The following is a 26708-nucleotide window of genomic DNA, read 5'->3' on the forward strand; positions in this document are numbered from 1 at the left end:
TGTTTGTTTTTAGAGAAAACGAATCAATATTTTAGCAAAAAAATATTTGTTATTTGTATATAAAGCTGCAAACTAAACCCTATTCATATTGCACATTATTTGTGATTTATTGAACGATAAATCAGTTTTTAAAAAAACACTAAAATCATTTATAAATATTTCAACTCCTTGCCTGGCCTCTTTTTGCCTGTCATTGCTTTGCTGATGATCAGTTTAGTAGAGCCGGCTTGCAAGAACGCTTTGCGTTTATCTTTTTAAATTTTCAAATTTATCTTAGAAAATCCTGCATACTTTTCAGTCTAAATAGACAATTTTCAATTTGTATACAAAAAATTGAGCTGAATTGTTTAAGCTCAGTGTCTGGTCAAGACCAAAACTTCATTTTATGTTATGTATTATGTATTCGTAAAAAGGTTAGTTTGTGTAAATTATGTTGAGAAAATCTAGATATTACAAAGGAAATTCACGTTTTATCTTTTTATAAAATGAAGAAAATGTAAATAAAATATAACTCAGTCAAATATGGCGCCGTGACAAACTCCTGAAAGACAAACTCCTGAAAGACAAACTCCGGAGTTTGTCTTTCAGGAGTTTGTCTTTCCGGAGTTTGTCTTTCCGGAGTTTGTCTTTCCGGAGTTTGTCTTTCAGGAGTTTGTCTTTCAGGAGTTTGTCACGGCACCGTCAAATATCAATTCACAAGCCGATTTGCAAGATATGAAAATATTGGTAATATTGTTAATAATGATAATAATGATATTAATATTAAAGCGTAGAAGATAATGCTAATAATATTCAAAAATATGATAATGATAGTAATAATAATAGCAAAACTAATAATAAAAATTATTAACATGTTTATAATAACATCAATTGTATCCAAAACTAGCTTGGGAACCCAGCGTTGCCCAGGGTAGTCATGGTTATTCCCACCGTTTACCCGTGCTTTGTCGTAAACTATTAGTTTAGCCATTTTTTCTGATAAAAGTCGACCAACACAACTTAAAATCTCTAAACCAAGCTAAGAACATACCCGTGGTTCTCCCGAGTTTCCTATATAAAATTTGAGGCAAATCGGGCCAGGGGTTCCTAGTTATGATTGGACAAAAGAACAGACAGGCAAACAGAGATTACAACTTTTTGTAAATAGATAAAGATAATAATAATAATGAGGATAAATGAATTCAATACTTATTAGTATTATCTTAAATTATAAGTTAAAACACCCAAAATTAAATTATGGTCCTGATTTTACCCTACATATTACTTTAGAAATTACTTTTAAAGGAAAACATTAATTTGAGGTTTAAGTTTTTCAGATACATAATGAAAGAAAATGCATTATTTTACTCTTGGTATCATAGTTTTGATTGAACAGGTGACAAAAAATATTGGTTTTAAATCTATTTTCACAATTTTAGATTATATCTAAATTATAGAATATTTGTAATTTTACCTTAATTTGATTGTAGATCTGCTGAATTTGTAATTGCAAATTAAACTGAGGTTTGTCCGATACAAAGTATCAAGAATGTAAGGCAAGGAAAGTCAATTGCGGTTGTGTATACTCTGTGTACATATTGAAACCAGTTCTCTCTGGGCGGAATTAGTAAACAATAATAGATGCAACAGTGTTCGTTTAGTATCCGAGGAGGTTAAAAGCATTAAATTTTGATAATTTTGATAATTCACATAATAGTTTCCTATGACCAGAATATTTCATGGATTTTTTATGTGAAAGATGGATCCCATGTCAGGCTGTGACATCCGTCTTGTGTTTACATTACCGCCCAGAGACAGTAAACTGCAGTACTAAAGATGTGTACACTTCTGAAATAACTTTCCTTGCCTTACATCCTTACAAAGTATGGTCTTCATTATAACTATTAACCTAATTAATAAAAAAGAAGATATAATTGTTCTTTTTCCATCTTTAACATGTGGAACTGTGATCATTTAATTCATTGAGATATTTTATAGTGATAGAAATCAATACAATGAAGACGATCTTATTATTTAAAGCTTGATTGTTTACAAGCTTTTATCGAATCAAAAGTTTACAAGTAATCAAATTTAATTGACAGCTTCTTGTGACTTCTATGTTTATGTGCATCCATGCTGTTCAACAACTAAATATTAATCAAATTTGAAATCAAAAGTTGTCTTTATTTTTTTGAAATATTCGCCGACCATTGTAGCATAAATCCGCAAGTCTATTTGTAAACAAGCCATGCAATTTGAAATATATTTGATAATATTTGAAACGTATGTAGCGTACAAGGGTTTTTAAAAAATGTATTCATATTTCCTCTAATTGAAAAAGCACTATTGTTGACCATATATACAACTTAAACCCCCCCCCCCCGTTTGTCGTCTTTACCAAAACCAAAGTGCGTAAGTCTCCGTTCAAATTTGTCTATCTTCTCCAACAAAGAAACAACAAATTGAGAAACATTTTGCCAAATGAAAGATCAAATCCATAAATATCTTTTCAATCAATAGTTAATTTCACTTAAAAAACCGGGTTTATAATTTTAGAAGTAATTAAAAATGTTTAAAACTATTTTATACCATCCTCAAACCCTAATCAGTCCTTTCACTCCTTCACCTAAAACCAGTAAAAACTAGTAAGATATATTTTAAATATTCAACTAAATTAATACATTGTCATTTTTATTTTTTACTATACCTGTACTTTATTACAGGTATAGCAAAAAATAACTGCCAGTGGAGTGGCCAGTCATATGATTTCTACTCCTGGCTGTCCTCCATCCTACACATGGATTCACCCTGACCAGATGCGATAAATCTTTGAAGCTCATGCAGCTCACCCTCAATGACAACTCTCTGTTCAAATTTATCCCTGGGTTTATATTTTCAGAAGTATTTACAAATGTTTTAAACTATACCATGCTACTCCTGGCTGTCCTCCATCCTACAACATCACTGACGGAACAACTTCAAAATCAAGTTAATTGAAGAATTCAGGAGCATCGACATCTTTGGCATTATGAATCAGTTCAAGAAGTTGCTGGAGACCTATCCCCAAGATTAAAACATTCAAGCCAACCTTGAAATCATCCAGCAGTTCCACAATGTTGAGGACCTCCACAACGCAGCCCTCACCCAACACCTAATCCAGAATGTCATGAGATGCATCCCCATGGAAGTCAAATCGGATTTCAACAAACAGTACATTAAGTTTTGTAATCGGGTGTACAACCTCCAGCAACATTTGCGTTTATCACTCAGTTTGTGAAGATGTGGGTCCGTGGGAGAAGAACTATAGATACAAACAAGCTTTTTACTACACAGACTACGCCCCTGGAAGTATAAGGGTCAAACCAGTTTGGTATGGACCTCCCAGCAACAATACCAAAGTTACTTGTCATCCCTTTAGGTCTCCCAATGTACCTCCCCAGCAGCCATGTACACTGTGCACCATCAAAGGGTTCCAGTCTAATCACTACCCCCTCAACCACAGCTGCAGAGTCACCAAACTAAGTTCCCCGGAAATTCTCAAACTCATCTCTGAAAACCATGTCTGCCCTACTTGCACCCACACTCATGACCCAGCCTTCAAATGCAAATTATTCCTTTACAGTTGGTCCTCCAAAATGTGCCCTTTGGGATGCAAGCATGCAGAGTAACCACACCCCCACCGCCTCTGTGTCCTAAGTGAGCTCTGACAGATCTTTTTCATTGGTGGAAAATGTTCCCATGGAAGACTTCTCTCTGGGGATTCAGTATGATACCGGTTGCCATCTGCCCTCCAATCCCTCCCTACCTCCATGTTCACCCAAGGGACCTCTTTCAGGGTGAAAGTCATAACCTGCACAGGTGATGGTAAGATCATCCTCACTACTGAGATCAAGTTGAAGTTACATGGGAAAATTCTTAAACTTTCGGCCATAGAAAAAGACCTCAAAAATGGCTCAGGGTTCTCCTTCCCCCCCCCCCCCCCCCCCAAAGTGGAGGTCATTCAATAATAGACATCAAACACATGACTGAACCCTGATTGGATCAGGCCCTAATGGACTCGGCATACAGGAGTGAGGGAGTGGCCCTTTACAAAGCAACTTGACCCATAATTATCTGGTATACAGCCCCATCCCTTTCCAACACCATCAACTGGATGGACCACCTCACCTCTACCTCCATCAACACTGTCTTCATCAGATCATTAGTTGTCCAAGATCCCCTACTGACCTTCAACTTGATGATCCTACATCACATTCAGATTCTACAACCAAACCAGATCCTTTGACCGAACCCAATCATCCAACCATATCAGGAGCAGGAGAATCAGAGGAACCAGGAGCAGGAGAATCAGGAGCATAAGAAATAGAAGCAGGAGAATCAAGAGGGTCAGGAGGAGGAGAATTGGGAGAATCATGAGCAGGAAAATCAGGTGCAGGAGAATCAAGAAAATCAGGGCAGGGGAATCAGAAGTAGGAGAATCAGGATAACCAGGAGAATTGGGAGAATCAGGAGCAGGAGAATTGGTAGAATAAGAAGAATCAGGAGCAGCAGAATCAAAAGAATCAGGAGGATCCGGAAGCAGGAATTCAGGCTGGACCAGCTTAAGACAACGAGTAATAGAGCTCACCTGAATTCTGGTTAAAGGGTTTCCAATAATACATATTTTACATTTTTTTTATTTTCCAAGGAAAATAACATTTCTTCTAATTCCTTACAATTTACTAAAATCAAGTTTAATCCCAAGATTTAAAATCTAAAAAATTACAATTTCAAGAATTTTAATTCTTAAACTTATTGCAATTTTTTTAACACCACTTTACTTTATTTGAAATCAATAATTTCTATTTCATTTTACTTAATTAGAGGATAAAAAGAGAAAAGATATTGCAGTAGCCTCAGAACCTGCTGGAATTTGTCCTCAAGACTTCACTCAGAATGATCCATGATAACATTTAAACCTCTAGTATATATTAGCTGACTAATTCTCAAATAATATCGGTCAACCTTTTCATTGTAAAACCAAGTAGACTGGAAATTGTCATTCTTAATTACCAATGACAAAATGTAATGTCACTCAATACGTCAATTTAAATTCTATTTTTATTAATTTTGTTCATTTATTAAACAATACAAGAATTTCAACTATATTCTTAATAATTTTATTTATTTATCCAATAATACAATTTATTTATCCAATAATACAATTTTAATTCTTATTAATTTTATCTATTTATCCAACCTCAAGTCTTAAATTATTTCAAATTAAATCTTCACTTTACATGCCAACTATCAAGAATTCTATCATTATTTAATGACAACTTACTCATGACAAATCAATGTAATGCAATTATTATATTTTTCTCTTAAATAGTAATGTTAATTTATAATTGTACCATAACATATACCCCTATCCGCTCCTTTCCCATTCCTGTCAATCAATCAATAAAATAATTACAAAATTAAAATTCTAATATATTTGTAAATTGTAAATAATTGATTTTATCCTATATGATATAACAAGAGAATCAAAATTCCACAAAAAAAATAACAATGCATTTTATTCTAATTATATTAACTTCAAACAGAGGGTCAAATAAGGTATCCACTGGAAACTTTTAAGTGGAATTCCACAGATTTGTGTAAAAGTAAAAAAATCCGCTCTTAAAAATTCCTCGGAAAAAAATGACACTGCATGAAAATTTCACCAAAAAATCTATTTATAAATCTTGGCTTCAGTTTTGCGCGTAAGGATTTTTCCATCCCGCTGGAAACCTTAGGACCAAATAACACTGAAATCTAAATTTAAAATATATTCCATGCAAAAAATGCAATTTTTTTTTTGTTGTAACAGGGTGTGCGAAATATTTTCAAAAGTATTTACAAATTTTTTTTACTATTCCATCAAACCCTCAAACCCTAATGACTCCGTCATGAGAAACTTTATTTTAAATATTCAACTAAATTAATACATTGAGGACCCCGACCAATGATTGATTAAAGAACTTATTGATCAAAGAACCTATCGACCAACCGTCCACAAACCAACCAACCAATTGACCAACCAGCCAACCTAACAAATTATTTTTTACACCCACCAATGTTTTTACAACTATATATTCAATTTATTATCGATATTGTACATAAAAATTTTTTTGATGTTTTCCCCTGGGTTTAAAAAGCTAAGCATAATTAACATGTAATAGGTTCTAGCGGAAAAGAGCTGTGGCTGTGTTAAATTTTCTTCCCAAACTGCATCTTTGGACATGTCAGGTATTTCAAGCATAATTGTTCTTAAATAATTTTAGATCAAATAATTTGAGTTTAAAATATCAAAGGTCTTTACACTCAGGAGGCAAAGATAAATAAATTAGAAATTTTGAGCTTGTGGCTAAAACTCAATTCTTTTGGTTAATAAAGGTATTTTACTTTTGTTCATTTGTCTGTTAACCTTTGGGAATTTTTGATGTATCAATTTCTAACTACTTATTAACTAGTTATTGATACTCAAAAAATTTCCAAATAATCCCAATTGTTTAGAGGTTTCCCATGAAATGCCCCCTAGAACGGATGAAAATGCTGGAGGTACAACTGTCCACATGGAAATATACACTGGAGCAGAAGCAGGAATCAGCTGTTTACATCACTGTGCATCTTTAGCAATGCATTGGTATTCAGAAGCTGAGGGTAACTATAGATTTTAAACACATAAACTTAAGAAGTTTTTTAAAAAAAACATAAATTTCAGTGATGGTCGTATTACGATTCCAAAATGTTGGCATGGTGTCTTTCAAATCATGCTTACTTGAAGTTGAAGGTAGCAATGCCTTTTAGGCATATAGAGAATATAATATGTATATATTCTATTCTCTATGCTTTTAGGCGTTCAAGGGGGGGTATCACAACAACAGATAGCTATCAAAGATTCAAGACTAAATTAAGCTGCCTTTCAACAGCCATGTTTAGTGGAGACACCTTGAAAGTTCATTTTTATGAATGTTGAACAATCCCTTCAACAAAGCATATAAAATACAGTGCGATAAAAAAAGGTCAATTGATTTGTAGGAGCATGCTTTTGTGGAACAGATGAGGCAAGGATTCCTTGTATGGAGCTGAGGGTGCCATTTTTACAAGTTTTCTGTTTGCAATCACAGGTTCAGATTTCTTTGTATTTGTTTAGATCTTTTGATAATTAGGATTATGCCACTGAGAAATATGAGGATTTTTATTATTCTCGACCGGGATCATGTTTAACAGATATCTGTGAATAAAAAACTGCAAACTACCCCTTGTTTTATCATGATTAGTTCTGATTTGTGTTATATTTAATATTTTTTTGTCTCTTCTAAAGTTTTAGAACATTTTGTAAGCTGATGTTGGTGTATATCAAACAATCACTTAGTTTTCTCCCCACCATCCATGGCAAATATTTTGAGTAATTATCCTAGTTTTAACCCTACTTGGCCTGGGGGTGGTCAACTCAAAAAGTATTTTAGCTAGGAAGCTCAAATTTTCTGGCTTTTCTAACTAACATATGCCCCTCACTTAAGGCTAAAAGCTGGGCTTTTATACCTATTGCCTGTCTCAGGCATACTGCCTAAATGCCTTATTTTACCTATACCAGACTAAATTTAGGTTAAGACCTACTTCCAGTTATTGGATTTCTACATTTTATAGCTCTTTGAAAAGTCTATAACAAAAGCATGCAGATTGCACAATTTTTGCAAAGAAATTTTGCACAGACGCTTTTACAGGGAATTTACACATTTTCAGTTTTCTTGAAAACACATTTAGGTTTTAAAAATTTTTCAAATGTTTTTGCAGATTTGAATTCGCTGGGTCAAGGGCTTTTCAAAAATGTATAATTTTTTTTTTAATTTGAGCAATTTGTTTTTGTGCACATTTTTTGCTTGATAATTTGCCATTTTTTTGCAGATTATTGAAGTAGAGTGCAAGGGCTTACTAAAAATGTATCAAATGTTATAGATTTGTATCACAATAAGAAATAAACGGGGGGGGTCAATTTGACATCCCCCCCCTCCCTGGCAGGCAGTTAGTAAATCAGAAGTCAGTCTAAATAGGGTTAAGTTAGATATTTTATGATTTACAACTTTGTAGTTTTTGTCTGATGTCAGTAAATTCAAATTTCATTTTGATGAACCAATGGCGAACTACAAAGTAGGTTTAATAAGCTCTGCTTTCGGACCTTGATGATGATCTCCAATCTCCATAGAGCTTCTTAAAGTACAGAGTTACATTACCTAAAATACAGTGCAATAACCAGAAAATTCTGGAACAGGAAGTCAACTCAAGTTATGACTTTAAAAGTCCAATGCAAGTATAAATAGACTCATTTCACTTAAAAAGTGATTAAATAACCTGCTAGCAGAGATTTTCGCTTTTTAACAACATCAAATTAACATTTCAATATTACTTTAATGTCGTCTTCCTATTCTTCAGTTTTCACTAAAGTCTATCGGATATAAACTTCAATCAGATCATTGCGAAGTAATTAGCTTTAAATATATATGAACGCTTTCTGTGTGTAACTAGAATCATTTGTTCAATAATTGATTATTCTAAACATCATCCAAACATATGAACAACCTCTTTAAAACCAGAATTTGACTATTTATATTTCAGGTAAATGTAGTCTTAGCTACAGAAGATGTTACTGTTAGTGTACATAATGGTATTATTGTGCTTAATCAACCACCTGAAAATGTACTGAATCATGCAGATTCACTTCCACTAAATGCTAAAGAAGCCAAAAATATTGATTATTTAAAACAAGTTAAGGATACCAATGATGATTCTACAAACTCCATTGTGACCAATGTAACTTCAGTGATGGTTGGTGTTCATCATGAAACTGATGGTGTAAGCGTTCTTCGTGCTGAAATACAAAACTTAACCAGGTTTATTTCATCCCCAGGGTTAAACAGTACACAGGAAGAAACTAGTCCCCTAACAAAGCTAAGGAGCACTAAGGTAAAAGCTTTACTTACAGTAAACTCCGGTTCATTTTGAGTGCTGGGCTCAATTTTAAGCACCTATGTGCAAGCAAAATGGGACAGTACGACAAATGAATGATCACCATCTAGTGAAATTTAATTTGACTAACATCATCTTAATATTCAATCACATGCATTTGGTTTGTTTGGTGCGTTGTTCATTTGCTTATATTGCTGGTTTCTTTATATATAAAGCCAAATGGCACAACCGATCAAAGTGGCTCAACCAAATTTTTCTGTCCTCACAAGACTCCTCACAGATAAAAGAAATAAAAAATGATTTTTATAATGTACAATAATGGTTTTTAATAATGTGGACTTCTGTATTTTATGAAAATTAAATCCCAAAAGAAAAGAGTACAACTCTCGGAAACAAATATACCAACTGTTAATGGTGAAGGCAGAAATAAATATTGGGTATTTCTATTTCTAATCCTGTTAATAAAATAAGAATATTAACGAACGGTTACTTAATTAAAAAAAAAGGGAATTTGTGTCAATATAAACGGTCGCCACTATAGTTAAACAAAATGTTAGAAAGAATATTGTTAAACCATAATATTTGTTTTAAGATCTTGGCGATTATTCTTGGGTTAGCCTCCATTTTGTGTTTATGCATTGGTGGAATAAGGTAATCTATAAATAAATATATATTTATATATATATAAAAGGTTCCCCACAAAGGATGAGACTTCAGAAACGATTCGGATTGTACGAAATTTGTTTAGTTCGTTCATTAGCTTTCAGGGCTCCTTTTAGGCCAAAACTGGTTCATTTCTGTGCTTAATAATTTAGTAAAACATCAAAATACTCAAATAAATGCAGAAACCAAAAATCATAATTCAAATTGTCATATTTTAGAGTTTTGGGTCGTCTTTACAGTCTCATCCTTTGTGGGTAACCCTCTATGTAAGCTAAAACTGGCCAAACAGTTTGGTCCAAATTGGCTGACATTATTTCAGGAAACCTATTTGAGGTAACACTGGCTAAAAAAGATTCTTAAAAATTCAGATTTTGCTTTTAAATGCGGTCTGAAAATTCCACGGGCAACGCCTTGCACTTGACTTACTTGTAATCCATGTAATGGATCGATAGCCAAAAAAACAGTGATTTTTGTCATTTTTTTTCTTTCCTCAAAAAGTCAATCAGTATTTTATAATTTCAGACAAAAAATCTAAATTAGATAATCCTTCAGGAAAGAATACACATATATTTTCCCGCACAGCCTGAGTTTGTTGCATACTTGGTCCCATATAAACACTGGGTCAAAGAAACACTGGGTTCATAAGAGGTGTTAGGTACTTTCCCAAAGGCATTTTCCCAAGGGTGACTTCCCAAGTGACAATTTGTCAAGTAGAAACTTTCCAAATGTATATCATCTCAAGCGGCAACTTCCCAAAGGTTAGGTTAGGCCTTCTGAGGCGGCGCACGCTGAAAAATGGCCGAACGCTGCGGCTAGCATAAGCTATGGGGCCGACCACTGCGGCTAGAAAAAGCTTGGAATCAAAGTGCTGCAGCTAGGACAGACTTGGGAAGTTGCCGCTTGGGAAATTGCACATTTGGGAAGTTGCCACATAGGAAAATACCCTTGGGAAGTTGCTGTTTGGAAGAAAGCCTTTGGGAGAGTACCTAACTCATAAGACACGCTGGTATGAGTAAATGTGTTCCATTGCACTAGATCGGTAAATCCTTGTACCGATTCGGATCATGACGATACTCTGTCTATCTCTTTATTTTCATGTTATAAAAATGTAAAATTTTATTTTCATGTTTAGTGTATACATCCAGCTGCGTAGAACCCGTCTGAAAGTAGAAAATGAAAAAGTAGCTGAGGATGGGTCTATTAATGGATCAATGATTGTTACCCATATATAAGTTATATAAATATAGTTGTATCAGAGTTGTAAAAATATAGTTTTCACTTTTTTACAGTGAAACCCTTAATAACGAATACATCGGAAGAATTTATCAAATGTTGTCTTTCAGTATTTGCGAAATTGAATAAATAACCATGAATATGCGGGAACAGTTTTAAAGAGTTCCATATAATTGTTTAATTAAAATATCTGCAACATTCCATTATCAGAAAGTGAAGAATACGACATTTGATGAATTCTTTCGATGTTTTCGTTATTAAGGGCTTTACTGTATGTAAACTAGCAATTCAGTTTTGACTGGAGGTTTCACTTTTAAGTTGATCCAATCAATGGTGCCAGTCATTAACGAGCTGATAACGATTATTTCAATTAAAAAAGAAAAAAAAAATTTTAAGATTTATTATTTAATTTCTGTGAGCTTCATGCTAATTAAAGCCAAAATACCTTAAATGTTTCAAAACGGACCTAACATTTTTTCTTTATATTTTTGTCTTAGAGATCCAAAATAACTTATGGAATATTAAAGATTTTATATAAATTGTAATACTAGATTTACTTTTAGATTTTGTTGCAAAATATTTTAAATATTATTATGCATGCATGAAAGATGCTTGTCTTTTGCATTCTTTTGGAGATCATTTAGTTTTAAATTTACTTTATTTAACATTTCAAAGTTGTAAACCATACTAATTCCCTTGGAATTTGATTGTTTCAGAGATGGAATTTAAAGAATTTGAGCCGCGGTTTAAATCTGCCAAAACCCGGTTTAAATTAAGCGCCGGCTTAAATCTGGAAACATTTGATACAATTTTAAGTGGAATCAACCATATTTAAGCCGCGGCTTGAATTTAAACCGCCGCTCAAATTCATTAAATTCGGCCACTGAATGAACTTTTGCCTACATTTACTTTTATGATAATATCCTGCCATACAACTTGAAAATTACAGTTTAAGCAGTTACATTACGGTTAATTACATCCATATGAACATCAACTTCTTTAATCTTCATCCTAAAAAAAGTATAAAAGAAAGTTTATTACGTGTTTGGTTTGGATTTTACCTAAAAAAAATGTTATCGCATGCTTGGCTGTATGGTTTTTATGATAATAATGATAATATTGATATATATGGTGGCATGATTAAGAAGAATAATTTCACGCCTGATTTTAAAGAATTTAAAATTCCCAAAACATTCTTTGGACTTTCTTTATAGAACATTATTCTATGGAAAGGTAAAATTTTAAAGAATAGATAATCAAAAAAAATGGTCAATCTTACTTTAGCTGGTCTTCAGTAAAGAACATTCGGTTTATTTGATGCAAGGTTTTCCCTTTAGTTTCAGGTAGCACGACAATCTAAATTCATAAAAAATCGTCCAAATGGGCGAATCAATTGGAAAAACATAGTTTTGGTAAGTCACATGACCCCAGGGAAGGTTTATGGACGGTCAAGAGTAAAAAGTTAAAAGTGTTAAAATAGGAAAATGGCACGATGGTATAGTTAAATACAGTTAGTACAATGTTGTCGACTACGTTGGCTTATCCCCCAAAAAGCAGCTACAAATATTAATAATTCTGTAGCTTACCCCTAAACAGCATAGATACAAATAATAATAATGCCGAATGAATGATCACTATAAACACTGGGTCAAAGAACCCCCTCTTACCCCCCAGACAGCTGCTAGAGATAATAATAATTCTGTAGCTTACCCCCCAGACAGCTGCTAGAGATAATACTAATTATGTAGCTTACCCCCTGACAGATGTTAGAGATAATACTAATTCTGTAGCTTACCCCCCAGACAGCTGCTTGAAATAATAAAAATTCTGTAGCTTACCCCTCTCAGACAGCTACTGGAGATAATAATAATTCTGTAGATTATCCCCCAAGACAGCTGCTAGAGATAATACTAATTATGTAGCTTACCCCCTGACAGATGCTAGAGATAATACTTATTCTGTAGCTTACCCCCCAGACAGCTGCTAGAAACGATACTGCTGCACAGAAAATAATAGCTTCACCAATACCGACCCATTCACTCAGAGCTGGGAAAGTTTTTACCTGAAATTTAGATCATGAATATTGTATATTTTTTACGAAACAAAACCTAAAGAGAAGGTACATCGTCCCAATACATATATCACTGAATTTATAACAGTCAAAACCGGACTTCCTCATTCATTAGTATCTCACATTCGAAAATGCAACTTAAATTCCTTCTGGGATGATTGCTTGTCTGATTGCATCCAATAAGCGTCAAAACGGCCGAACCGTTCGGGCCCAAATTGTTTGTGGCACCTCGCGAGACTTATGAATCAAAAATTCCAAAATTAGTTTTTTTTTATTTTATAAAATTTGGAAAATGCGCGAAAAAATATTGTGAAAATCCGCAAACTTTTTTAATGTTTTTTTTACACTGTACAAAGAGAAGAGCTCACAGATAAAGGCACGTTAAAAGTTTCAATATGGGCACGAAGCGCCCTTAACGCCTAGTAATATATATTACCGCACCTGAGCAAATGCAATAATCTGAACAAAGCTGGCTGTTAAACCGGAAAGCTGGGATCTGCAAATAAACTCAGAATCAATGATGACTCCCAGTCCCATCAAACTAAAGCTCTTAGACTGAGGATGTAAGCCTTCGATATTTCAAATGTTGGAAAATTCAAAGTTTGAAAAAATGGTCTACAGCATCGGACTGTAAAGCAAAACAGATAAGAAAATTTGAATTTGAGGCAAATATTCAGTAAATCAACTCATAAACGTGCAAGTTCAAATAATAAAAAAAATCTTGAATGAAGTAGCGAATAATATAATTTAATTTAATTTAACTATAAATTAATGAATGAATAGACACGGCATTATTTGTTTTGGATATTTCTGTGTAAAAAAAGACGAAAGGTCAAACTATTTTTGGATTCTGGTCCTATATATTCTTTCTTTACTAATATCTCTCAATTGTCGGTTTCGCTCTACGTTGGTGATTATTTTTTCAACATTACCACAAAGGATAGACTTATAAACGACTTTTTTAATCTATTAAGGTCTGAAAGTAATCAGAGGTTAAAACTTTAGCATTGTGGATATCGAGATTAATGATTGATCTCCTCTTATTTTTAATCTTTCACCATTAAAGTGCCTAAGATTCTACTAATAGGATTCACCGACATAGGGTCAAACAACTTAGGATCAAACGACATAGGGTCAAAGGATCTATGGCCAAATGACATATGATCAAACGACAAACGGTCAAAAACGCGACACAGGGTCTAAATGGAAAAAAATATCAATGTATTATTTCAGATTTAGGTTAGATTAAGACAATTATGGGCAGAGCGCTGCGGCTAGGACATGCTAGGGGGCCGAGCGCTGCAGCTACTAAAATGTTACACTTTTGTCGCACTTTTTGACCTTATGTTATTTTACCCCTTTGTCGTTTTACCCTTTGTCGCATTTTTGACCGTTTTCGTTTGACCATAGGTCGTTTGACCATAGGTCGTTTGACCCTATGGCATTTGACCATATAGGTATCTCGGTGAATTAATCAGAGTGTACCAAAAGAGAGGATTAAGAAAATCATAAGTTTCCACAATACATGGATATTCAGATTAACCCTATTCCTGCTGGGGGGGGGATCAATTTGACCCCCCCTGTAGTTTTTTTACATAACTCAACAAATATTGGTCTGAATTTTTTGAAACAACCTGTCAAAGGAAATTTGCACATTTTTAGTTTTTCTTGATTAAAAATCAGTTATTTAAAATTTTGCAAAAATTTTTGCATATTTGAAATGGCATGGTCAAGGGCTTTTCAAAAATGTATAATTTTTCATTTTTTGGACAAATTTTTTTTTGNTCAAATAAATGTATAATTTTTCATTTTTTGGACAAATATTTTGCTAACATTTTTACTATAAAACTGGATTTTGCGATAAAAAATTAAATTTTTGCAAATTTGCAAATTTTTTTGCAGATTCTAAAAGTAGAGCACAAGAGCTTTCTAATAATGTATCATTTGTCATATTTGGAAATCAGCATATCCTGGTTTTCAAGTACCCCAGCAGAGATAGGGTTAAACAGTGTATGACCGTAAAATAACCCTAGCTTTCAGTATAATATAGTATTGCATACCTGACATCTAGTGGGAACAATTCATTACTATACGCCCAAGGTATTGGACTCAACCCAAAACAAACTGCAAATGCTGCTGTGCAAAAACAGAAAATAGGCAAGAAATTGATCAGACTCGACTCCTCAATAACTTCTAAACATATCAATTACAAGATTCCTAAATAACAACTTCTAGAATAAAAAACGATATTATTCACTTTTACTATAAGTAGAATCGGTATATATAGAGTTATAATTTCTCTTTGAGTGTCAATTTGCATGTCCGTTTTTAAAAGTAAAAACCATGGTTTACAACTAACCTGGAATTGTGGTGAGGGTCAAATTTAATGAATTTGTGTCAGGTTGAAACAATTCAGATTTAGCAGGGTTAAAAATGATAGAGGCTCCAAGACCTAAAAGATTCTTTTTTTTTACAAAAAACTGATAAAATAAGAAGAAAAATCATTATATCTTAGCAACCTGATGGTGTAAACTTATGAAATTTCAACATTAGATTATTTGATCTGACAGAATCAATGGTTAATAGTTTGATATATTGAAGGTTTACACCATCAGGTGACTAAGATAATTAGGGATTGGAAATTGTTTGCAAAGAAACAATTCCATTACTCAATAAACATTTTTAAATTCAATTTAGTTCAATAATTTTTTTTTCTTTATTTGCTGTACCTGCCAAACCGAGGCCAACAAGAATACAGCTCGTTGTGAAGATTGGTTTTCTAGGATACCGCACTAAATATTATTTCTAGGATACCGCACTAAATATTATTTCTAGGATACAGCACTAAATATTATTTCTAGGATACCGCACTAAATATTATTTCTAGGATACCGCACTAAATAGCATTTCTAGGATACCGCACTAAATATTATTTCTAGGATACAGCACTAAATATTATTTCTAGGATACCGCACTAAATATTATTTCTAGGATACCACACTAAATAGCATTTCTAGGATACCGCAATAAATATAATTTCTAGGATACCGCACTAAATAATATTTCTAGGATACCGTACTAAATATTACTTCTAGGATAACCTTAGCGGATCCATATTTTGCTACGGACAGCTTTAAATATACTCCTTAAAAATTGTCCAAAAAATGAAAAATTATACATTTTTAAAAAGCCCTTTACCATGCTATTTCAAATATGCAAAAATGTTTGCAAAATTTTAAATAACCTGATTTTTAATCAAGAAAAACTAAAAATGTGCAAATTTTCTTTGACAGGTTGCTGAAAACGAACANGAGTCAGGAGAATTTGGAAGGAGGAACTCAGAGTGGACCAGCTTAAGACAACGAGTAATAGAGCTCACCTGAATTCTGGTTAAAGGGTTTCCAATCATAAATATTTTACATTTTTTTTATTTTCCAAGGAAAATAACATTTCTTCTAATTCCTTACAATTTACTAAAATCAAGTTTAATCCCAAGATTTAAAATCTAAAAACTTAAAATTTCAAGAATCTTAATTCTCAAACTTATTGCAATTTTTTAACACCACTGTTCTTTATTTTAAATCAATAATTAATTTGAGGATAAAAAGAGGAAAGATATTGCAGTTAACCTCAGAACCCGCCGGTATTTGTTCTCAAGACTTCACTCAGATTGCCTGATCTATGATATAACGTTTAAACCTCTAGTATATATTAGCTGTCTAATTTCAAATACCACCGGATATATTAGCTGACTAATTCTCAAATACCATAGGTCAACCTTTTCATTGTAAAACCAAGTAGACTGGAAATTACCAATAACAAAATGTAATGTCAATCAATACGTCAATTTAAATTCTATTTTTAATAATTTTATTTATTTATCCAACAATACAATTATTTCAATTTGTATTCTTATTAACTTTGTTTATTTATCCAACCTCAAGTCTTAAATTATTTCAAATTAAATCCTCACTTTACGTGCCAACTAGCAAGACTTCTATCATTATTTAATGACAACTTTCTCATGACAAATCAATGTAATGCAATTATTATATTTTGTTCTTAAATAGTAATGTTAATTTATACATGTACCATGACAGATACCCCTATCCGCTCCTTTCCCATTCCTGTCAATCAATCAACCACATTTCAATCAATCAATCCTATATTCCACTCAATACCAGGATTTATGTTCACCTTTATTCTCGTATTTAATCCTTCCATCCTCAAACAAGAATACAGCTCGTTGTGAAGATTGGTTTTCTAGGATACCGCACTAAATATTATTTCTAGGATACCGCACTAAATATTATTTCTAGGATACCGCACTAAATATCATTTCTAGGATACCGCACTAAATATCATTTCTAGGATACCGCACTAAATATCATTTCTAGGATACCGCACTAAATAATATTTCTAGGATACCGTACTAAATATTATTTCTAGGATAACCTTAGCGGATCTATATTTTGCTACGGGTAACGAACAGCTTTAAATATACTCCTTAATAACAAGCATGGTTAGCCGTTGTTATGAAGTATCCGAACTCATCTTAAAGACGTTAATTCTTTCAATTGAATCTGGTTCTATCTGTGAGCATCAAGATGCCAGTACCATGTTTGAAATAAATCTTACAAGAATCAAGAATTCTTTCCATATCCACTTCTTGCCCAACCTTTCTTATCCTATTTGTCATTATAATAGCGTAATTCTGTCAAAGGATCCTCAAAATTTCCCAACCCTGCTTAGCAGTGATTTAATTTTTTTCCAACCTCCTGTATGAATTATTATGAACAATCTGGAGCAAATAGCTGCATCAGCAAAAATTCAACAATATACTTCATTAGAGAAATTGGACTTTTAATTTGATATTTCTGGCGCCAAGATATCAATTTAAAGCATAGTATGAAAAAGAAAATTGCCAAAGAGAGAGCTGCAGCTCTGGGAAATATGCGTAAAATTAGGGAGAAAAACAGCAGATATATGCGTCAAAATTCATATTTCCTTTTCCTACAATGGATTATAATGCATAGATCTATAAAAGAGGAACAGAATATAGATCTATGATCAGCTAAAAAAGAAGATACAATAGCTACAGAATTTAAATTCAATGCTCTTTTTGAAAAAATAAAAAAAAAATATTCTAAAATAAATGTTAAAAAAGTATATTTAAATACTGTTTCTAAGATGTTGCATTTTTAATATTTATTGCAATATTTTAATATTGGCATTTTACCAGAAGAGAAATCGGAAAAGAATTATATGATACGCAAGATTAAAGGAATTGAGCCTTGGCCACAAATTATGCTTTTCTGAACTATATATTTTGGGATTCCAATTTCTTAGACCTTAGATAATTCAAACTATAGACTCTGNCATTCAACCCTTGCTCCAGCTCTGAGCAGAGAAGAAAATCTGGAGATAGAAAAGTACACAACCAACCTTTCTAGAATACAGCCACTGTATAGGAACGCTGGGTGGCTTGCACAACATACAGTTAACAGATAGATGAATCTACAACATGCCTACTAGGGAACACAGAAGACCACCAGCATCTTCCCCCATCATTATACATGAATATGTATCATCAGACTCATCAGTCTCATCAAGAGATTCATCTCCTACAGTTTCGGGAACCGCACCGATTATACACGTACCGGCCAGTCGGGACTACCCACCAAACAGTTCCTGCTAGTCCAATCAGGGACCCAGATACACCAGACGAAATTCTATAATCTTGAGCTGGTCTTTTAAACAGGGCCGCTGGAGATATAGAGAAACCAAAAGCTCCAGGACAAATGTCCAACTACAGTTCGGCTAGCTCAACTACAAGTTAGGGAAACTCCTCCAGCTGGTTCTATGAACAGAAACACTGGAGATGCAAACAACCAAGAATTATAAATAGAGGAGGACGAGACTGTCTTGCAAGTACATCAGAAGCTGCTTTGCACTCATTAGATTCTATACAATGACTCAACCATGCTGTTGGCCAAGTGCAGCTAGAATATCATTATAGACCAATGACTCCAAGAGAGGAAAAGATCTCAAGGATCTATGAGAATGGGATCTACCGTCCTCCTGATATGGTTGAGAAACCCAGAGGTTTATGGTTCACAAGATCTTATAGGAGACTTAGGGAAAGCTGCTCTTTACAGACAGCTCCCCAACCAGCAGCTGTGGAAACATCAGACTTGGATGCAGGGTTAGAACTTCACAGAGATACCAGAGAAAGGGATACTCCTCCAGTTCAATCTCCAACCCCGGAGTATCCTTTAACTCCAGGAGCAGCTAGGACAACTGGAGAAACATTCTATGAACCAGCAGGAGATATGGAAGATGTAGTCGACAAACTACAAGCTATAGTTGAAGAACGGATGCCCTGGTTAAAAAAAAGATGCATTCTCATCTGAATCCTACAATCCTAGGACTTTTAGTCCAGATATTGAGAAGACTTATCTGAATCTGAAGCAACTGCTCAGGGCAAACCTACTCCCAAACTGCAAAGCGAAGCATATGAGTTTAGAGATATATCCCCATCTGAATCCTCCAACCCTGGTACTCCTCATCTGGATATAGAGCTAAAGGACTTAGCTGAATCTGAGGAAGCTGATGCTCAGGGCGATCCTACTCCTGAGCTGCTGAACGAAGTGTGTAGATTTAGAGATTTGAACTATTATAGCTAGATGAGATTGGCGAAGCTGTTCAGGAACACCCTGGTCGGGAGCAGCTAAATGAGAGCTTCAAGTTTAGAGATCCAGAGCAGCTAAATGAGAATTCTGGATCCCAGGGAGCTGCTCACGGAACTGGAACAGTTAATCGAAGAGTTCCCTGAAAGAAAGGATTTGAAGATTGCATATCGAAAGTATATCAAGACTAAACAGAGGATTGCAACAATGGAGGAACAGCTCCGAACTTGTGATCTTCTATGGTTAGTCATGCTTTCGCTGGATTTCTGGAAGCACAGGCTGGATTAGCGGAAACCTTAGAAGAGCAAAATATACTTTAGAACCTTATAGGCAGTCTGAGAGTTAACGTACTGCAACAAATAGAAGTGTGGGCCCCTACAAACACATAGTAAACTAGTTCAACAAGAATAAACATAAACAGATGTATTTAGATCAATCAATAGAAAAGCTGATAAATCACATTCATTTATACTTTGTGAGATATATCTAAACATATAGAGAGAGAGCATTAATGGGATTTATGAAACGAAGTACAGGGACCAAGAAATCATATTTTAATTTGATGGCGTCTTAGGCAAAAACACATTATTGGAAAATTGTTTTTTAATTCAAAAATTGGAGTTTTATTATTCATATTTTTATTATAATTTGTTAACTATTATGGTAATTTTCCAGAAACAGTTTTTATGTACTTAAAATTTATTTAGTTAATCTTAAAAATTTTCACAACATTTTCCAAAATTATTCTTTGAATAAAATCAACATGGAAATGAGAAAAATTTGACCTGAACGATGTCGTGTTTTGTTGAGTAAATGCGTAGGATTTTTGTAAATAGACAAGCTCATCATCAACAGGATAATTTGGGCCTCTCAGTTTTACCAGGCTGATCCTTGCTTGTACAAGCTTTCCCTTAATAACATTGTTACCATGATGAGACAAGCTCATTTTTAAAACTTCAAATCTCAAGTTTGATTTTGCTTATCCAAGGTTACCAACAAAGGATGAGACTTCAGAAAATTCCTTAGTCTTATTTTTCTTTCTTATTTTTTTTTTCTTATTTCTTTCAAACACTATTATGTGCAGACAGAATACCTTTAAATCATTTTTCGTGGTTTCGTGGTTTTACTGCACATTATTATAACTGTATAAATAGCTAGGGTCGAAATGTCTGTTTTGTATTTTCTCTATGATTTTACTGAAAAATTGCAGTAGACTCCCCCCTCTCTGTTTATCTCTGACCAGTTCGAGTGTTTAAAAAAACTTTGATGGTTTAGTAAAGTTGACAATTTACATATGAAAACCATTGTTCATCAGTACAGTCAAAGTCTTAGCATGACTTAGAACTAACCTGAGCGTATTAGGTACAACCATTTATCAATTCTTAATTCTATTTTTATTAGCTATCAATCTGTTTTCTACTGTTATTCATTAGTTCTTTCATATTAATAATATGTATTTTTCAGCATATAAACATACTGAGGAAATAAAAGTTGTTGCTTCTACCCGTTCTATCTGCGCCTTGGATGGCTTTAAGTTCAAGACCCAATTAAAGATTTTAGCAAAAGTTCACGAAACACACATTAAAGAAATTTTGGTCGTAATTGAAGTTTTATTCATTGTGGGAAATCTTGTAAATGCTGAGACGGTTTCACAAATGCAACAAAAACATATCAACAACAATAACAAAGGCAGCCGATCTAATGTAAACGAACATGAGTTAGTAAACTGTGAAAGTAGTATTAAATCTTGTTAAAAAAGATTGAAAAAGTTTAAGATTTTAGTTTTATACGAAAAGGACCTTATTACAGAGACATTNGTTATTGTTTACAATCTTTATTATTGTTGTTACGCAAAAACTAGTTCTTCAGCAGTCCAAAAACGTCACAGCAAAGTGTACGGAAACCCTATCGCCCTCTCCTTCTATTCAATATCTCCTTGAGATATAACATCTATTATTATCAATACTGAAAAAAATTTGCATCTGGCCATGTTTAATGTTTTTTTTTGTATCTGCAAAAGAGTTTTATAATTATATCAAATTACTGTAAGTGAGTTTAAGTGCAAAAATTTCTCTGTTATTCACTAAAAAGAAATCACTTTTCTTCATTTTCATCAGTGGATTTCTTTTTTGAGGCAAGTTCATTAATTTTGACACATCATAAAACTTAAAGCAAAAGAGATCACAACAATTAGGGCCTTAACAAATTCTACATACTAGCCGTTCAAAGTTAGCCTCCAACAAACAGACAGACATGTGCTTTATCTAAAATCCCAACCTACCTTAATAACAAACCAAGAAGGAGATTCTGGTATAAATGGAATAGTAAGGAGACCTATGGTGGGAAAGATTATTCCAATTAAACATATATTGTACCAATCCAGTCCACAGGCCGCTTCTATTATAGGCAACACTTGGCCAAGGCAAACCCAAACACCTGAATTCATTGCATTAAATGCCAGGTTAATCAACTAAACTATTTTATCTTATCATGGCTTAGCAATTCAAAAGAAATCTGATAATCATACAGCAAAGTTTCGATTTTACTATAGTATTTGTCAAAATTCAGAAAACTGTAAGTTTAACTTAATGTGAATCTCCTTTAACAGATAGTAATGCCCCGACCCGCTTCGCAATGGTTTCTTAAAAACCCAACGTAATTGCAGCCTGATCACACATTGTAAAATATAACTTCGTTTTTCCGACTCGAAATGTGTTTATTTCTGCCAATTTCTCCATTGTTTCTTATAAGCAAGAAAGTCACTTTTCCAGAGAAGCCACAAATAAATATTGAATAGTTTAAGCAAATAAACTCATGCATATCTAATCCATACTTGATGCATATCTAAACCATACTTGATGCATATCTAATCCATACTTGATGCAAATCTAATCCATACTTGATGCACATCTAATCCGTACTTGATGCATATCTAATCCGTACTTGATGCACATCTAATCCATACTTGATGCATATCTAATCCATACTTGATGCATATCTAATCCATANTTGTTTTAAAGGCGAATTTTTTAAATTTTGCTTATTTTCAAACCGTTCGAGTAGCCAAAGAAAAAGGTGTGAACATATATTGTTTAATAGCTTAAGAACTCACACTAAACTAAGATGTGCAAGATCTCACGCAAAAATCAAGCAGTATTTTGCCAATTACTCTTTTTAATCTTCAGCTAGAAACAAGCATGTTACATTTTAAAATGTATATAAATAGGGCTACCAAAAAGTATAAGTGTATTGATGAGATACAGCCAAAGGTCAGGCCAGGGTGACACTTAAAAGTCGAGGTCGTCGAAAAATTATTGACTAACTTTCAGAGTTTTCTTTATCTCAGTGCTCAGCGTTGCCCATGGTACTTATAGTTACTTCCTTCGTTTACCCGCGCTTGGTCGTAATTTACGATTTTAACTATTTTAGCTTATGCAAGTTTCGACCCATTTCACTTAGAATCCCTAAACCAAGCTGAATACATTCCATGGTTCTCCAGAGTTCCCCGAAAAAATTTGAGGCAAATCGGTAAAGGCTTAAATGAGTTAAGATTGGACATACAGGGTGTCCCACATCATATTAGACCGAGAACGGGTCTAAATTACGATTTTCGGGACTAATTAGAAAATTTCATTAGAATGAATCAATTTGAAAAATAACATAAGTCTTATACAAGAATTTTCTTGCGGAAAATGAAAAGTTTTTCGAGTATTAAGGGTTTATTTTGGTGTTAAAGATTGGAGATAATCTAATATGATATGGGACGCTCTGTACTAACAAACAGGCAAACTGAGAATACAACTTTAAATACATATTAGATTGGGAACCCTGCGTTGCCCGTTTACCCCAGAGACTTGGTCGTAAATTACGATTTTAGCTATTTATCTCTATCAAAGTTGACTTATTTAACTTAGAATCTCAAAACCAAAATAAACACATTTTCGTGGTTCTCCCAAGTTCCCCAATCAAAATTTGATGCAAATTGGCCAAGGGGTTTATGAGTTATGATCGGATTGACAAACAGAGATTACAACTTTATATATTTAGATAATATTAACCTCTGTTAAGTAAGATGATATAGAAGCATGCTGGAGACCTATTCCAAGGCCTTGAAGACATATACCAATATACAGTAAGCTGATTAGTGCTGGGGTAGATAGATAGATAAATATATAACCAAGAATGAATACTGGACAAACTAGCAAAGCACCAGTTTTTCTACCAAACTTTTTTGCCAAAAGTCCACCAAAAACCATGACTGAAAATAAAAGAAATATAAGCATAAGTCTTTTATCTTTGTTACTTATTCGACAAAATTAAAAAACAGATTTTACTTAGATAAATTTTGCTAGGTCCTTAGCTAAACTACAAAATAAAAAATACTTGATGCTTCATTTTCCACCAAAAAGTGCTTTTATGACATAATTTTAGGAATATATTTTTGTTCAGGCTAAAAAATGTTCTTTTTTATCTTTAGATTATTATACCTGAACTTTAAATATCAATATTATGTAATTGATGCTCAGATAAAGGTTACTGTTTAAAAAGAATCTTTAGTTTAAATTGTGTTTAGTTTAATTTCTTTCATTTTCGCACGAGCGTTACGCGACATTAAATGCTAATAATAAATAAGAAAAAGGACTAATGATTCGAGTAATTAATGCCCCTCATCAATAAACATGATTGTATTAAACTTAAAGAAATCTGAGCTTGGTCTGTATTTAAAAAACGAAAAAAATTTCTTAAGTGAGAGCATATTAAGTCACAGTTTAATTTGAATTTTTGTTAAACTAACAACTTAAATGGTGTTTTTCTTGTCGTTCGTCAGATTTTCTGTTAAACAATTGTTAATCATGAATCTATTTTTCTCATTTGAGGTAGGTCGTTGAACCACCGGACACCGGTTCAAATCCTAAATCACCATTTCAAACATGATTTGAATGAGCGATACAGGATTTGAACCGATTTTAGGACGTCAAGCGACATTTACAATTCATCAAATTCGGTCTCACGGCTACCAAATTGGGTTTATACTTGATCAGACAAAGCTTTTAATGATTCCGTTGTAAATTGTGCATTCATCTCTAAATTAAAGGTCCCGGTCTTAAAATGTACGCCTCAGTCCCTTTACAGTTAGTGTATAATATACCAGGACACGCTACTAGTAGTGCAGAAGCCGCAGCCCAGCTTAGCTGTGAGGAAGAAAGCAGAAATCCATCTCCACCCTGCGAGATTTCAGCCATCTGCAGATTTTGCAAAATAATTTCTCTCTTTTTTAATCTGTATATAGCATTTGCATGAATTCGTTCGGGGTGCATGAACCTTTTAAAAACATTTTGAGGGATGGAGCACATCACCTTCTTAAAGAATTTATCTTCTTTCCGTGCGTAGAAAACTTATATTTGTTTAAAGATATTTCTCATCATTTAACATAAAACTTGTTTTTACTTAATACTTGATGTTTGCGAAAAAATAAAATAGTCCGTATAGGCTGATTTTGAATGGATAATTTTACTTTTATCTTTTGCGTATAAAAGGTTAAAAACGACTCACACCGAGGTACGCAGTCCCCATACAGATTTAGGGAGTTTCATTTTTGCGAACACCTTTCCCCATACCCCCCCCCGCAATAAAGTTCTTTCAAATATTAGTAATACACCTTCTATTTATTTAAGAAATGAATTTTAAAAAAATTTGAATCTTTGCCAAAAACTCTGATTTTCTATTTCCTATATTTATAAAACCCAATGTCTTAGACCTTGATATTTTAAAACATGAATTATGTTAGTTTAAAATCTGAGTTTGAAATTTTAAAAGTTTACGTCATCAGATTGAAATCAGGGATTAAAAAATTTTGTGGCTCAATTTTTTTAGCCCGTATATTTTAAAATATAAAAATAGTATATGAAGAGAGAACATTCTTTCCAGAACACTGATAAGACCGGTCACATATCCTATAAAACAACAAAATAAAATTAAATAATTTACATTAAATATTTTAATTTAGAACTTATTTACCCACTGTTATAGAGACCCAGAACAAGCTTGAACAAAAGAAGTATTGTCGCCATAAGCTCGCGCCAGCTTGGATCTAATTTTTTAAATATATTAACATACTGGCCCAAAGCTTCACTTTTGTACTCTATAGGGATGTACGCTTCAAAAAACAACATAATACCACAAAAATATGTAACAAATAGCTTTTTACATTTTCCAATATTATTTTTAAATTCTTCCAGCATACACCTAATCTTAATTGCAGAAAAAATACATAAACTAATGTGAACTTCATGTCATATACTTTTTAGTTTTAATTATCCTTTATGTTTTAAGCAATAATAACTTCATCAATATGTTTATACAAAATTAACTTGATTTTAGCCACAAACTAAAATTTTCTATTCCCTGTAACTTTGCAACTAATGATGTTGCAAACTTTGACTTTTTGATTTAAGGAATTCGAAATATTGAAGGTCTACATCAAGTTGCAAAGACATAGAAAATCAAAAAATCAGAATTTGCGGCAAAAACTTCATTTTATCCCAATTCCTTGCATTGACCCTGTTCACTATTCAGGCTGACGTCTCATTTACTCACAATAGTCTGTTCCTGATTGTGATACAAATCTATAAAATTTGATACATTTTTGGAGAGCCCTTAGGCACTCCTATAATAATCTGCAAAAAAAATTGTAAATTTTCAAAATCGAGTTTTTCAGTAAAAATTGTTCAAATACAAAAAGTCCACGAACATGATAAAAAATACCTTTTTGAAAAGCCCTTGACACTGCAAATTCAAATAAGCAAAAATATTTGCATACGTTTCAAAAACTAAATAAGTAATCTGCTTAAATAGGGTTAAACTATTTTTGACTATGAGCAAAACTTTACTGCGAAAAATAAATTACCTGATCAAACGTTTTCACTGTCATTTCATCTGGAACATTTTTGTTTTTATGTTTACAAATATATCTTGACAACTATGAAAGCTATTCATCAGATGTTAAGACCGCGTCGACAAAGAAGTCTGCTGACAGCTTGGATTTTGGTTTTACGTCACCAACTCGTTTATACTTTTTTTTA

The 26708-nt window shown here is 33.2% G+C and overlaps 2 protein-coding genes and 1 long non-coding RNA gene across 4 annotated transcripts; 1 reads left to right on the forward strand and 2 right to left on the reverse strand.

The window, feature by feature from the left end:
- The first annotated feature begins 1278 nt into the window (after positions 1-1278).
- On the forward strand, positions 1279-10900 carry LOC111708075 (uncharacterized). 2 transcript variants are annotated; one of them, XM_023481333.1, is made up of 7 exons: positions 1279-1375; positions 6183-6249; positions 6517-6663; positions 7042-7130; positions 8620-8967; positions 9563-9621; positions 10766-10900. In XM_023481333.1, the coding sequence occupies exons 1-7, from the start codon at positions 1334-1336 to the stop codon at positions 10863-10865; spliced, it is 852 nt and encodes a 283-aa protein (XP_023337101.1). In that variant the 5' UTR covers positions 1279-1333; the 3' UTR covers positions 10866-10900. The 2 variants fall into 2 exon arrangements, with proteins under 2 accessions (XP_023337101.1, XP_023337102.1); XM_023481334.1 differs by lacking the exon at positions 10766-10900 and adding an exon at positions 9852-10746.
- A 775-nt stretch (positions 10901-11675) lies between these two features.
- Positions 11676-15773, reverse strand: LOC111708077 (uncharacterized). The gene is made up of 7 exons (XR_002766584.1): positions 15667-15773; positions 15297-15389; positions 14998-15130; positions 13379-13433; positions 12836-12928; positions 12146-12222; positions 11676-11877 (listed from the first exon to the last, which is right to left on the reverse strand). It is a non-coding gene; the product is annotated as an uncharacterized LOC111708077 (long non-coding RNA).
- A 7849-nt stretch (positions 15774-23622) lies between these two features.
- On the reverse strand, positions 23623-26606 carry LOC111708078 (uncharacterized). Its single transcript, XM_023481335.1, has 5 exons — positions 26534-26606; positions 25645-25717; positions 25552-25580; positions 24776-24869; positions 23623-23884 (listed from the first exon to the last, which is right to left on the reverse strand). The coding sequence occupies exons 1-5, from the start codon at positions 26555-26557 to the stop codon at positions 23670-23672; spliced, it is 435 nt and encodes a 144-aa protein (XP_023337103.1). The 5' UTR covers positions 26558-26606; the 3' UTR covers positions 23623-23669.
- Positions 26607-26708: the final 102 nt, after the last annotated feature.

This window comes from Eurytemora carolleeae, unplaced genomic scaffold (genome assembly GCF_000591075.1).
Source record: "Eurytemora carolleeae unplaced genomic scaffold, Eaff_2.0 scaffold838, whole genome shotgun sequence".
Lineage (NCBI taxonomy): Eukaryota > Metazoa > Arthropoda > Copepoda > Calanoida > Temoridae > Eurytemora > Eurytemora carolleeae.